General features: G+C 48.5%; 1 protein-coding gene across 1 annotated transcript in view; it reads left to right on the forward strand.

The window, feature by feature from the left end:
* Positions 1-14,288, forward strand: part of ATP6V1B1 (ATPase, H+ transporting, lysosomal 56/58kDa, V1 subunit B1) — a 22,067-nt gene extending 7,779 nt beyond the window's left edge. Inside the window, exons 2-13 of the mRNA XM_004691498.2 lie at positions 7,441-7,589; positions 7,785-7,878; positions 8,443-8,520; positions 9,292-9,431; positions 10,329-10,430; positions 10,973-11,070; positions 11,989-12,112; positions 12,354-12,504; positions 12,724-12,806; positions 13,534-13,638; positions 13,733-13,862; positions 14,035-14,288. Coding sequence (XP_004691555.1) covers positions 7,441-7,589; positions 7,785-7,878; positions 8,443-8,520; positions 9,292-9,431; positions 10,329-10,430; positions 10,973-11,070; positions 11,989-12,112; positions 12,354-12,504; positions 12,724-12,806; positions 13,534-13,638; positions 13,733-13,862; positions 14,035-14,198 — 1,418 coding nt within the window. The 3' untranslated portion in view covers positions 14,199-14,288. The remainder of the gene's footprint in view (positions 1-7,440; positions 7,590-7,784; positions 7,879-8,442; positions 8,521-9,291; positions 9,432-10,328; positions 10,431-10,972; positions 11,071-11,988; positions 12,113-12,353; positions 12,505-12,723; positions 12,807-13,533; positions 13,639-13,732; positions 13,863-14,034) is intronic.
* Positions 14,289-14,327: the final 39 nt, after the last annotated feature.

Below are 14,327 nucleotides of genomic sequence, written 5' to 3' on the forward strand. Positions count from 1 at the left end.
GGGCATCTTGAGGCATCAAGAATCCTGCAGAGGTATCACATCACTCTGCTGTCCCCTCCCCCAACTGGGCCCAATTTCCAGCCTCTCACCCCAATCCCAGCTGGGCAAACTGGGAGCCAGCCTGGACTCCTCTTCCTGCACCGCAACCTTGTCAGTCTGTTCCTCTGGCACCCCACCTTGTTATGACTGCGACCTCTGGCCCCTCACTCTGGAGCTCCCCTCCCTCATGTACCTGCAGCCAGACAGCAGGACTCCTTCAGCTCCTGCTTCAAACTCCTCCAGCTCACCTCTGGCTTCAGTGCCCTGGACTCCCAGTGCCCTAACCCTCCACACCCCACGTCGGGGCCGGGTCCCTGCGTGCTTTTCCTCCCTCAAGCTTCATCATTCTCCAGTCACCTACACCTACGCTCTCCAGAATCTACACCTGCAGGGAGCCACTATTTGACTGTCTTCTCCCAGCCCCTCCCTCTGACTCTTCGCCTGACTAGTTGAGAAGTCACTGTCTCCTAGAAGCTTCTCCCAGCCCCTGGGCCTGTGTACTGTTCTGGTGGCATCATCAGTGGAGACTTCGGTCACCATTTGGCTCCTGCCCTTCCCCCCTCACTGACTTGTAGTGGACATGAGTGGTATTTTATTAACTCCAGAGCCTCACACTCTTTCTGAACACCCAACCCATAATGGGTGCTCAGTTTGTTTAAGGCAGGATGAGGAAATAATGAGGTGAATGACTAAGTGTTCACCTGACTAAATATGAACCTGACAGAAACTGAGCCAACTATATTAAAGAAATCAGACCCACTCGTTGCTGAAAACTGACTCCAAGTCCACCTGGACATCACTGTTGGCTGCTTGTAGAGGGCAGCCCTGGGCAGGAGGCTGGTGGAATACACATGTGTGTGTGCACTGGGGAGCATCTGACTCAGATTTCTTGAATTGTAATTCCAGTTCCATCAACCTCCCCCTCTCCTTTCTATAGGCTACTCATCATTCTGTATCAGCACATTAGTACAAAGCTGAAACTTGGTGGAAATAGAGATTCTTGGACTCTCCTCCAAAAACAGTCTTCTGGACTTAGAAGTCTGTTTTTATAAGCCCCTTAGTGGTCATATACTCCCTGAAGTTTGAGAACATTCGATCTAGACTTGTGGGTCCCACTTTCCTCATCTTTTAAATGATAATAGAGTTGTTGAGAATCAAATCAGATTAGTGTAATTTTATTATTCCCCTTTGAGAATAGCTGGCAATAGTTCTGCCTGGAATGCAGAAAGCTAATACACCTGATTAAACTGCTGGTGCCCTCTCCTGCCCCGCCCACCTCCACCACACTTCCTGCAGTACCTGTCACTCTCTACAGGACCTGTGCAGTGGGGCGTGTCTTCCCTTCGTGGTCACCTTTTCTCAACTGATAAGTGGGACTGCACCAGGAAATTGGACATAGATCCCCAGACCTTTGGTCCTTATTATTGGTGCATCTGTATCTTATAAGAACAGAATGAGTGAGTAATAGAGACACTAAGAGAATTCCAGGCCAGCAGGTGGAGGGGACTGAATCAGTAGTTCATTGGTTCATGAGGTTCGGGAGATGGAGCAGAACCGTCGGGCACCCTGGTCACACTCCTGTCCTTGTTCTAGAGTTGCTCAGGCAAAATACCACAATTCTGTCTCCACATCGCCACCTTCTGTCCACATTGAACGATAAGTAATCTTGCCTCTTTCCATCCTCAAGTGGAAAAATATTTGGGGGGTTCTTAGTCCAGGGAATATGGTTCTTGCATACAGACATTTGAAGGTAGAGCTATATATGCAGGTGCCTATATATTTTTCTAGATGTTATTCTGTGATGTTATATGATTTCTCCAAGTCTGTAAGCCAGAAAAGGGTAACTCCTGATTCGTAGTGTAGAACTGAACCCCTGAATCATTTGTTACCCATACCCCAGTCCTGATCTCACAAAAACATATTCACACAGAGATTGTGCAATCATTAGAGTCTGGAGATCTGATAGCCACCTACTGGAATATTCTAGAAAGAGTTCACTAGAGCAGTGTGATTCCCAAAGTTGAGGACTCCTCAGAATCCCCAGAAGGATTTCACATATCTGGGCTGAGACCCCAGAAACTGCATTCCCAACAAGTTCCCAGGGGATGCTGCTGGGCCGAGAACCACTTTGGTGCCACAGGAGAGGTGCTCCCGCCTGTGATTCAACCCAGCCCTTATTTGAGATGTGACGTAAGCCCTCACTTTACCAGTTAGACTCGGTTCCAAATGTTTTGCTCCCAAACTCTTAAAGAGAAAACCTTTCAAAAGTGGCTGCAGTGACCCCCTTACTGCCCTGGGCATTGTCAGGGAGGCCCTGAGTAGACAGTCTGATCCTCCTCCCTCTCGTCTGACTCCAAACTCTCTATCTAAAGTTCATTTCACTGATTTCCTCTTTCAGGAACACACAGCGCACCTCCTCCTCTCCACTCTTCATTCCTCCCCACTGTCCCCATCACCCACATTAAAGATGGTCCTTCTTTATCACCTCTGCCACGTTTGCATTGGTTCCACGGCTTGACCTCTTTGGGACCCACGCTGGCCTGTACTCTGTCCAGCAGCTTTCCCTGGAAGTGAGCAGCTTGCCATCAACTCCCCAAACAAGGTCAGCATGGCCTGGGCCACACGAGCCCCCACAGAACCAAAATGCCAGCACTTATATTCAGTTATTTCCCAAACCTCCAAGTTGCTGCTCTTGGACTCCCTCTTGTGATCAAAAAGCCAAAGACGTCAGCAGCTCCACCAACCTCAGAGCGTTGCTCTTGGGTCCAGCCCTCTCTGCCAAGAACCTCACTTTACAGAGCCTGGGGATGGTCTGGAGGAGAATGAGATGTCCTCCTAGCATCCTCTTCACAAAAACAAGCCCCTCCCTGGACACATCTGGCCTCCGTGGGAGGCCCATTCCTGTCCTGCCTCAGGCCCCTTCTCTGCGGGAGCCCTATCCTAGTGCGCTGGACTCAGCCACCATCGTCTTAGGGATGGGAACGCCAGCATCCCAACATGCAGTCGAGAGACAGAACTGGTGACTGTGCCCACAGGCAGCTCCTGGCCCAAGCCAGGGCCTCCTTCAGTGATGGTCAGTACTGCAAAGCATCCTGTCTCCCCTCCCAAATTGCACTGCATGTCACACACAGATGGGGAACTGAATCATGAGCCCCTGTTCCCAAACCCTTAAGGTCCCTATTTTGGGAAGTAAAAAGATAGTAATAATGGTGATACTTGCTCCGTGGTGAACCAAATTGTTATATGACAATTACCAGGAAACCCCTGTGCTATTGGTAATGGTGATATGAAAATACATATCAAGTTAAGTAATCTCTTCATTCCCAGACTCTTGAGCTAACCCTGATCCCGATTATATGGGCATGTTATAGGTTTACATGGGTGTTAGAGCTTCTTGAAACATAACCAGGTTCCCTCCCTGTGAGTACGTCTGTATTTTACTCCTTTCCGTCAGCAACACAAGAGGCTATGAGTGTACTGGGATTTACTGATAGCACCATTACTGATAGATATTCTGTGTGCTTCCAGATTGTGTGATTACAAATACGGTGATATAATATATATCTCTCTTATACCTTGCCTTTGTTAGCGTATGTCCCCACAAACGAACTGTTAGTTCAAAGTACATATTTTTAAATTCATTTTCAATCAATAATATAGTCAAATACTTCAATGATTTTCTTTGTGGCTTGGAATTTCTTGTCTTAAAGACATCTGTCCTATCTGGCTTTTAACTGGATTATTCTAGAAGAAAGAAAAGAAGATATACTCTTTTAGTGTATTTATTTATTTTAGTGGTATATTTAAATGCTTTCTATGTCTAGAATACATTTGTTTATTATATGAATATCATCTAAATAGATATCCAGTTATGTGAGCATCATTTATTCAATACTCTTTTTTCCCTTGTGAGCTCATTAACACATTTGTTCTATTATAGTCCTGTAAAACCTGGGTTCTGATTCTCAGTTCATGTATAGGAACAACAAAATCATTATATTCTAGAAGAAATAGTTTACTTCCAGAAATTTTATGTGTTGACCGATGTGACTAGAATGTTTTTCGCTATCTCCTCTTCTTATTGCTAGGATAGATTGATTTTTATGTATTTATCTTATGTACAACCAACTTATTCAACAAATCCTAGTTTCTTATGTTTCTTTAAAAGAAAATTTGTGTACTTTTCTAGATATACAATGCCAACTGCAAAGAAGGGGAATGATGTCTTTTTCCATTGACACATTTTAATCTCATTTTAGTTTGAAACAATTTTATTAAAAATGGTAAAAATTTGCAAAAAAAGGAAACTCATACAAGGAATATCCATCTACCCACCATTAACATTTTCTCCCATTTGCTCTGTCATTTGCCCATGGGTGCATAACTTTTGCTAGATCTTTTGAGGGCAAGTTATTTCCAAATATCCAGAGTGCATTTCCAAAGAATTGTCCTCTTACCTCACCACAGTAAAGTTAGCAACTTTAGAAATTTACTGATAATTTAATCTAGAATCTATCATCTAATCCCAGTTATTAGATGACTTAAAATCCATCAGAGTATTTTCCCCTCCAGTATAGCATCCAGCCCAGGGTCAGGCACTGCCTTTAACCATTGTGTCTGATTAGCTTCCAATAATCTGAAATATTTCTAAGCCTTTCTTTAGCATTTATGAAGCACACAGCCTGTCTCCTCACTAATTTTTAAAAATAGAATATTATTTATTTATATGTTGGGTGTCATTTTAAAAATATTTCCCCATCTTATTGTGTAAATTGAACTTTCCAAAAACAGTAAAGTGGTGAACCAGGCATCTCTGTGTTACTGATTTTATTGGGAAGGAAGATGGTTTGGTATTTTACCCTCTAGAAGCAGGTTGATGTTGGTTCGCATAAGTGCCGTGCCGTGTTCAAGAGGGACCCAACACTGCTGTTTTACATAAAATTGTATTTCAGACATCTGCCAGTCTTTATCAACAGCTTTTTTGGTTTCTATTACATAATCTAGGGGAAGGGATCTTTTCATTTATGTTGACACACTTCCTATTATGAATTATGGTAGTAAACGTTGATGTCATAATTGATTGACATCCATTTGTATTCTTGGAATAAATCCTACTTGGTCACATTTATTTATTTATATACATGATTTGACTGGCAAGCAGCTTATTTATAATTTCTACATCTATATTTGTAAGAAAAATTGGTCTATAGTTTTGGGGGGAGGTAATACTTTCATAAAGTTTGGGAGTTTTCCATTTTGTAGTTAATAGTTTTTTTTTTTAAAGATTTATTTATTTATTCATGTAGAGCTGGGGTACAGGCCAGAGATGCAGAGGGTGTGAGAGGCTTCACCAGAAACAGAGTGGGGAACGGAACAGGCAGATCTATGAAGTACACCGCTGAGGGGAGCGGTAGGTGGGTCAGGAGAGGTCTGCCATGCCATGTGGATCTCCTCCAGGGCAGGCAGGGATTGTACTCATACGGAAGTGGCTTAAGCTTCTTAGTGCTGCGCTTTAACCCGCTGCGCCACCAGGGAGGGCCCAATAGTTTTGTTTTTTTAACCCTTATTTTCTCTAACTTTGATTAGTTCTTCAGTGCAGTGCTGAATAGGGTGATAACAGGTGTTGTTGATTTGCTACTGATTTTAAAGGGAATGTTTTATGCGTTATACCATTGAGTTTGATATTTTCTGTAGGTTTTTAAAGATTACTCTAGGATTAAGTAACTTCTCTTCTGTTTTCAAAGAGTAGTTTTGTTCTTTGGTTTTAATTAGGGGATAGGTTTTAAAAGTCTTTTCTAAAGATTTTAAAATAATGATAAAAACAGGTGTTTTTTATCCTTTAATTCACTAATAAGCTAAGATATATTAACAGATTTTCTCATGTTATATTAACCTGGAATTTCTAGAATAATCCCAACTTGACCTTTTTAATTTTTCTTTGTGTATGTAATTATCCTCTTTTTTGTTTTATTTGGTTGGCATGTAACTTAGTTTTATACCTTGGTTGGATAATATTTTGTTAAAGATTTTTTAATCTCTATAGATAAGTGATATTGCCTATTGTTATCTCTTTTTGACATCAAAGCTATGCTTCCCTTAAAAAAGATCATCCCTCTCTTCCATGTTTTCACAAGTAAGAGTTATGGTTATTTGTTCCTTGATTGTTAGAATTCACTGGTAAACTTTCTCAGCCTGCTTTTTCTTTAAGAAAAGAATTTAAGCAATTAATTCAATATCTTTAAGATTCTAGGATGAGCTGGATTTCTATTTTGTTTTTGATTATTTTGGTCAGAGCTGTATTCTGCTAAAACTCTTGGTTTCATTTAGTTCAGAACTATGTCACATAAATTTTTTAATAATTTCTTCTTATTGTTATTTTTTAATATTATCATTAGCATAACTAATTTGACTTTTTAATTCCAGCATTAAATATTTAGGTCTGTTGTATTTTCTTAATCAGTGTTGCCAGAGTTGTGTCTATTTTATTAGGCTTTTCTATTAGATTTTTACTTTCTGCTTCAATGATTTCTGCCCTTTATCATTTCTTCTAATCCCCTAGAAGTTTATTTTTTCCTATAAAGTTTATTACTTCCTATAAATAGGTCTATATTGTTACTTTAAAAAATTATTAAACATATTTGTTTACACTATAACACCTCATCATCAGTTAATGCTAAAGGCCTGCTATTTCTGATAAGTTACTTGATACTTAGAATAGTTTTACTTTTCAAAAGAATGAAGTTTTTCTAATCTTTTTGTTAAACCTACTTCGATTAAAAAACATTTTATAGCGTGATGTGTTCTACAAGTCATGGCACGAAATGGTGTCCCTTTCATTCTTTTCTATTTGCTCTGTCCTCTGGATTTCCTCTGGTGTCCAAGGGTCCATTGCCTTAGAGGACAACATGTGAATGGACTTCTGCCCCTGGCTAGGGAAGGACTTCTGGTCCCTGGTGCCCAGGAGAGCAGGCTGCCGGTGTGCCCACCACCGGCCCAGGGGACAGGGTCTCAGTGCCACCTAGAAGACCAAAACAGCGGGGAAAGCTACTGCATTTGACTCAGCTGTTATGAGGTGCTGGGCACAGCTAGTGACTTTGCATATATTACTTCATTTCCTCCACCCAGCAGCCCTGTGGCGTAGATATCATGATAAGCTCCCTTTGAAAGAGAAAGAAAGCAAGGTTCACAGACATTAAGAAACTCCCACAGAAGCACACAGCTTCTAAGGACCAGAACGTCCATGCTGACCCCTGATCGTCCTGCTCTCAGCCCTCTGCCCCTGTACGTATACCCATGAATGCAAACTTGTATTTCCTCGTCATGCAAGTGCACTTGTCAGAGTGTCTTGAGCACAGGAGAGGAGACAGACTTGAGACTGGATGAGAGAGGGCTGGGGAGGAGATGGGCACCACCTCTGCTCTGTCTCTCTGAGTTGCTCTTCCTCCTGCCAGTTCGCCCAGTATGCAGAGATCGTCAACTTCACCCTCCCCGATGGCACTCAGAGGAGCGGGCAAGTGCTGGAGGTGGCTGGGACCAAGGCGATTGTCCAGGTAAGTCAAGATGTTGGCTGGTTGAATAAGCCAACAGCTCCAGAAGCAAATCACACTTATAAGCTCTGGTGGCAGGAAATGTCCTATTTCCCTGAGAGACTTTGGCCAGAGCTGAGCGCCAAGAGTGACTGGAAAGGGAGGCCTGCTCTCTCTGGCAAGCCTGGTGCCGAAGCAACTAACCTCTCGTTCTCACAGGTGTTTGAAGGGACCTCTGGGATCGACTCCCAGAAGACCACCTGCGAATTCACAGGGGATATCCTGCGGACGCCGGTGTCGGAGGACATGCTGGGTGAGGGTGTGGGAGCAGCAGGGATGGGGTGCCTCTCTGTCCTCTCGGCCCACCTCCCTGAGGAGAGTTTAGCGCACTGCATGCTCTCCACTAGCTTACACGTCTGCCTTCCTATCGGCTCCTTACGGCCAGGGGTAGTCTTCAAGCTTGGGCCCCCAGCCCCAGAAACACAAGACCTACACACAACAGGTGTTTAGTAAGTGGGAAAGACAGTTTCAGTAAGCTGGAAGCACGGAAGGTGGCCGTCTCTCTGGGGTCAGGCTGAAAGGAGTCCGCGTTCCCTCGTTTTCTCCCCAGATCTGCCATACTTGCACTTTTGTCTTTCCAAACCTACACTCTCCATTATAGCCATTGTCTGGGCCAAGACCTGCATGTAAGGTTTATGGGAGAGGAGGAAACGCCCTCCCCCCCAGGAGACAGTCACTGTAGTAAGCTTTCTGGGGTTACTGAGGATGGGGGGACACAGGGCAGTCGGGATGTGGGGGCTGGTGGTGACATGCAGCGAGAGCAGCAGAGACACACGGCCCTCCCAGTCATTGCCAGCACCCCTTTGCCCGCCTCCAGGTCGGGTTTTCAATGGCTCAGGCAAACCCATCGACAAGGGGCCAGTGGTCATGGCGGAAGACTTCCTGGATATCAACGGTGAGTGACCAGAAGCTCTGGACAACTTCAGGACCAGCCTCCAATGAGCTTCCCCACCTGCAGTCCTCACTTGCCACCTTATCCTTGGAAGTTCTGTCCCAGACAAAGGCCAGGGCCATTGCCCTGAGAGCGGAAAGGCATTTTTGTACTCAAATCTGTCACAGAGCCCTACATGTGGCCATCAGCACTTCACGTCCAGTTCTAGAAAACCCATCACTGTGCAGATTCCACGCATGCCTCCAAACCCACACTGTCCTGCCTTGCTGTGCCATGTCCCCCACCCAGAGAGCTGGTTGGCGCAACTTGCAGAAACAGACACAGCCTCTCCCAGGCTCTCCCCCCACTCATGTGGAAGACCTTCTGGAGTCCCCAGCCCTCTCAGCTTACTGAAGACACACACTGACCCACACGGCAAGTGCTGGCAGACGCAGGACACACACCTGCTCACACAGGAGGCCCCAAGTGTCCCTCACACCCTCCCAACCTACCCACCACCCAAGGGTCTCGAGGAGGGTGCTGCTCCGCCTGCCTGCCATCTCCAGTGCTGTAGGGCCGCACCCTCCAAGGGAGCGCAGACATGTGGCTATTTAGACAAAAATTAACCACATGCCATGTAATCAACACCACGTGTCTAGAATTACCATTTCGGACACATATTTCCATCATCTAAAAAATCTGCACAATGGTGCTACTAGAGTCTGGAGTAGGGTTGGAGGAGGGCAGGGCAGGACTTGAGCCCTCGGGCATGGTGCCATGACTGCACCCCCCCAGGCCAACCCATCAACCCCCACGACCGCATCTACCCAGAGGAGATGATCCAGACAGGCATCTCTCCCATCGATGTTATGAACAGCATTGCTCGTGGACAAAAGATCCCCATCTTCTCAGCTGCCGGGCTCCCCCACAATGAGGTAAGGTCTGTGGGAGGAGCCTGCAGGTATGGCCAAAGGGGAGGGGAGAGCAGAGAGTAGGGCCGGTGGGCCAGCTGAAAGGGTGTCCCGTGCTGAGCTGGCAAGGGCTGGCCACGCTGGGTCCCCAGCATGCAGACTGACAGCTGTTGCTCGCAGCGCAGGGACACAAGGTTGCCCAAGACCTCAGTGTCCCCAGCAGCCCTCCAGCATCTGTGTGAGTGAGCGTGGCACTCATTGGCTCCGGAGCGAGCCCTAGGCTCTCCCAGTGTTGAAAGTCCTGCTGAGCTGAGGTGACAGCGCTGGTCCTTTACTCCCTGCACCAAGTGAACACCCCTCAAGTCAGCCCCATGACCCCAGGAGCCTCCCTGTGCAGGTTCCTACAGCCCAGTCCCCCTGAAAGCAGCTGGTGTGAGGTGGTTTCCAGATGCTCCACACAGACACCAGCCCCACCCGGCCACTCTCAGACGTGCCCCAGCGCAGCCTTGAAGTGGTCAGATGACTAGGGGGTGTAAATGACCCCCACACATACAAACGCTGGAACTGTGTGATGGGTACATACAGTGGAGCAGTTCTGTGCCCAGATAAACCCCCATCAAGTGGGGGTGGGGGAGCCATAGGGGTTCTGAAGGATCAAGCTGCTCCAAACCAGCCTCAGGCAAGGTTGCTCTTTGGAGCTGTTACTCTGCTTGCCCCCCCGACAGGCACCCCCGGCCCTTTAGCAGCCACAGGACAGGCTGGCCCGCCCCACGAGAATGGCCGCAGCACCTGGCTGTGCCATAGACCCCTCCCGCCAAAGGCCTCAGGAGGAGGATGGGTTGGAAATTGTCCCGTCCATCCTTCTGGATGGTGCTTAGCGGGCAGGTGCTGACCTCCTTCCTCCCACCTGCTCCACTCCAGATTGCTGCCCAGATCTGTCGCCAGGCTGGTCTGGTGAAGAAGTCCAAGGCTGTGCTGGATTACCACGATGACAACTTTGCCATTGTCTTTGCAGCCATGGGGGTAAGCTGGGCTGGGCAGATTGGCAAATCCTGCCCAGTGAGTGGATAACTTGGTGTCCTTGCCCCTTGCATGGTCTGATCTGATGGAGGAGGTACAGCCTTTCTGAGAAGCCACCAGTCAGTTCCCATGGAGGGGAGAGGGCAGATACATGAGGGCAGTGTGTGCCTCAAGCATCCCACAGGACATGACAGCCTTAAGATGAGCCAGCATAGTCTCAGGAGCAGGGAGCCAGAGAGTTTGGGGAGGCAAGAGAGCTTTGGAAAGGGTGTCAGGGACCCTCAGAGGAACCAAGGAGAGGTGGGGATGGCCCTGAGCAGAATTTAAGCTGTAGAAATACGAACCTCTTTGGTGGTCTGTGAGCTCCTACCCAGGCCTGAGCACAAACCCAGCCCTTGTCCTCTCCAGACTTAGGTGACCCCAGTGACTATGGTGCCTTTGTAACCCAGTCAGTCACTATGCTTACTGAGAAGAGATAGGAAAAACCAGGCACCCCACCATCAGGCCACAGAGCCGATCCTTAGCCATCCCTGCTGTGTGTCCAGGTGAATATGGAAACGGCCAGATTCTTCAAGTCTGACTTTGAGCAGAATGGCACCATGGGGAACGTCTGCCTCTTCCTGAACTTGGCCAACGACCCAACGTAAGCCCTTCCTGATGCCCTGTCCCCGCCGAGCCTCAGAGTACCAGGCCCAGGGCCATGTCAGGACTGTGGCTTTGGCTGGGAGAACATCCCTTTGCTGTGCACATGGGGAAACTGAGGCTGGGTAAGGTATAGGACTAGACCATGGAGATAAAGAGGAGTCAGGCCCTGACCCCCTGCTGCCTGTAGCCCCTCTGCTCTTCCCAGCATCCCAGTCACTTCCACAAAGTCACCACTCAAGACACAATTCCCTAAACCTTTGGTTGAGAAAAACTGCCATCTTCAAAGTTTAAGAAATGTGAGTTTAAATCTGGCGGAGGACCTGAATTCAAATTTGAATAGGCCACCCTGGGTATTGAGGTCTAAAAAACTCAAGTAATGGAATTCTAGAGACTACAGTGACATCTCCCAAGGAAACCCCCCAGCTACAGAGGCCGGGATTGGAAATGCCTGGGACCAGAAGAAGGGTCTTAAGAGTGAGTCTGCCGGGGTGGAGTGAGAGCAGCAGCCACAAAGGACCTGGAGGACGCTGAGTGGAGTGCTCCAGCCGACCCTAGCAGGGTGCTCTAGAGGAAGCAGGAGCAGAATCCTGACCCGCCTGGCTCTAATGATATTCCTGCCCACAGAACAGGGCCAGGGGCATCATCAGACTCTTGTCCCTGTGTGTCCCACAGCCACTCAGGCCCCCTCAGCCCCAGCCTCTTTGGCCTTCCCCTCCTTAGACTGGGGGAGGGGACGTGCCAGACTTGGCCGAGTGCCCTTCTCAGAACATAACCCTGACTCAGGGCTGGGAACTGAGGCTCATGCTCTTCACCCTTCTGCTGTGTGCACAGACCAGCTGCCCAGTTCACTCTACTCTGGGGCCAACCCAAGCACAGGCCTGGGCCACCAGACTCTAAGTTCTGGCTGTATCTGCAGGATTGAGCGGATCATCACCCCACGCCTGGCACTGACCACTGCTGAATTCCTTGCCTACCAGTGTGAGAAGCACGTGCTGGTCATACTGACTGACATGAGTTCCTACGCAGAGGCCTTGAGAGAGGTGAGGCGGTTGGCACGGGGGCAGGCTCATCCCCATCTCTTCCTTGCCCCTGTCCCCCAGTGTCATCCACCAGGCCTACCCACCCCCGGAACTTCAAGGCTCAGTCATAAGCTGCCCATGTTCCTGCCCCCACCTATTTCTCACATAATCTTGGAATCCCCCCCCCCCGCCCACACACACACATTCTTCCTTACTTCAGCCTCTCCCTCCTACTCTATCCCAATGGCCATGGATGTTGCAGGTCTCAGCTGCCAGAGAGGAGGTGCCGGGGCGTCGGGGCTTCCCAGGATACATGTACACAGACCTGGCCACCATCTACGAGCGGGCTGGCCGTGTGGAGGGCCGGGGTGGCTCCATTACGCAGATCCCCATCCTCACCATGCCCAATGATGGTGAGCCTCAAGCTGCCCGCTACCCTCACAGGCCCTGCCCTCCCTTCCCAGCCCATGCTTTGCACAGACGTGCAGTAATTCAGGTGCTCCATCCATGCAAATAAGTCCTTGACTTGCTCCACCCACCCTACCACCCCACAAGGGGAATAGAACCCAGACGATCCTAGTGGGTAAAGTCCTGGGCCCCATCTACAATGAGGTCAGTGCCTTTCCTTGTAGATATCACTCACCCCATCCCAGACCTTACGGGCTTCATCACAGAGGGACAGATCTACGTGGACAGACAGCTTCATAACAGACAGGTACTGTCCCTTCCCTATTCACTTCCTGTTCCCTATATACAAGTACCAAGAATTAGGAGGGCCAGCAAGGCTAATCCCAAATAAGAGCTAACCCTCCTGGAAGCTGTGTGGTTCACAGACAGAAAACTGGTCTGGGTAAACTTCAGCTCACCAGCTTACCTGGAGAAAATAATTTCATTTCTCTGATCCTAGGTTTCCTTTCATAAAATGGGGGTAATTATATTTGTCACACAGTTGCATTGTGAAAGATAAAACCAGTTGGGATATAGAAGGCAGATTGTGGACAATACCTAGCATTTCTCTTCACTTTCCAGTAATTCGCTTTAGTGAACAGGAGCCAATGGGTAACGGATACAAGCACATGGTGAATAATGTGCCAATGGTTTGTTAAAATGCGTCGGCCTCATCCATAGGTTAAAGGCAACCAACCCACATGGCTTTTTCCATTGGCTCAGGTGGTTCTTTCTTTGCAGCTATTAACTGATAAGCTTCAATCTGGTTGTGGTCCAAATAAAAATTGCGAAATGACAAGTCTTCCATGAACACCATGTCATCTCCCTCCTCTTCTGTCTTGCACATGTACAGACACTTAAGAGTGGGGGAGATATAAAGTGGACTTCTCTGCAGGACAAGGGGAGACCCAAACTATAGGGGGAGGGAAGACAGTGGGGCTGGAAGGAAAGGGAAATGGGGGCCCTGCTGCCTGCCATTTCTTCTGTTCTCCCAGATCTACCCTCCCATCAACGTGCTTCCTTCCCTGTCGAGGCTGATGAAGTCTGCCATTGGGGAGGGAATGACAAGAAAGGACCATGGAGATGTCTCTAACCAACTGGTAATTGGAGAGGACCCAGGGGCTGCAGATTAGCTGGTTTCAGAAGCTAGAGGTTTGAGCCCAATGTGGGTTTGCTTCCCGCCCCCCACCCCAGTATGCCTGCTACGCCATCGGGAAGGACGTGCAGGCGATGAAGGCGGTGGTGGGAGAGGAGGCGCTCACCTCGGAGGACCTGCTGTACTTGGAATTCCTGCAGAAGTTTGAGAAGAACTTCATCAACCAGGGTGAGGCGCAGTGGGGGCGGTCAAGGCATCCTTTCACTCCGGTTCTTTGTCTCTCATTCAAACACACACACACACACACACACACACACACACACGCACGCACGCACGCACGCACGCACGCACGCACGCACGCGCGCGCACACACATTCCTAACAGTTCTGCTCTGTCCCAGGCCCCTATGAGAACCGCTCGGTGTTTGAGTCGCTGGACCTGGGCTGGAAGCTGTTACGCATCTTTCCCAAGGAGATGCTCAAGCGCATCCCACAGAGCGTGATCGAGGAGTTCTACTCCCGCGAGGGGGCGCCGCAGGAGCCAGCGTCCGACACTGCGCTCTAGCTAGGCTGCCTGGGGGCGCGGTCTGCAGCCCTCCTTGGTGCTCACCTTGCCCATCCGCCATGGCCCCACACATCTGAGCCAACCCTTTCCCAGTCTACTCACCTGCTATAGGCGAGAACTGGGTGGGGG

The sequence above is a fragment of the Condylura cristata genome, unplaced genomic scaffold, assembly GCF_000260355.1.
Source record: "Condylura cristata isolate star-nosed mole 26May11 unplaced genomic scaffold, ConCri1.0 scaffold00031, whole genome shotgun sequence".
In the NCBI taxonomy this organism is placed as follows: domain Eukaryota; kingdom Metazoa; phylum Chordata; class Mammalia; order Eulipotyphla; family Talpidae; genus Condylura; species Condylura cristata.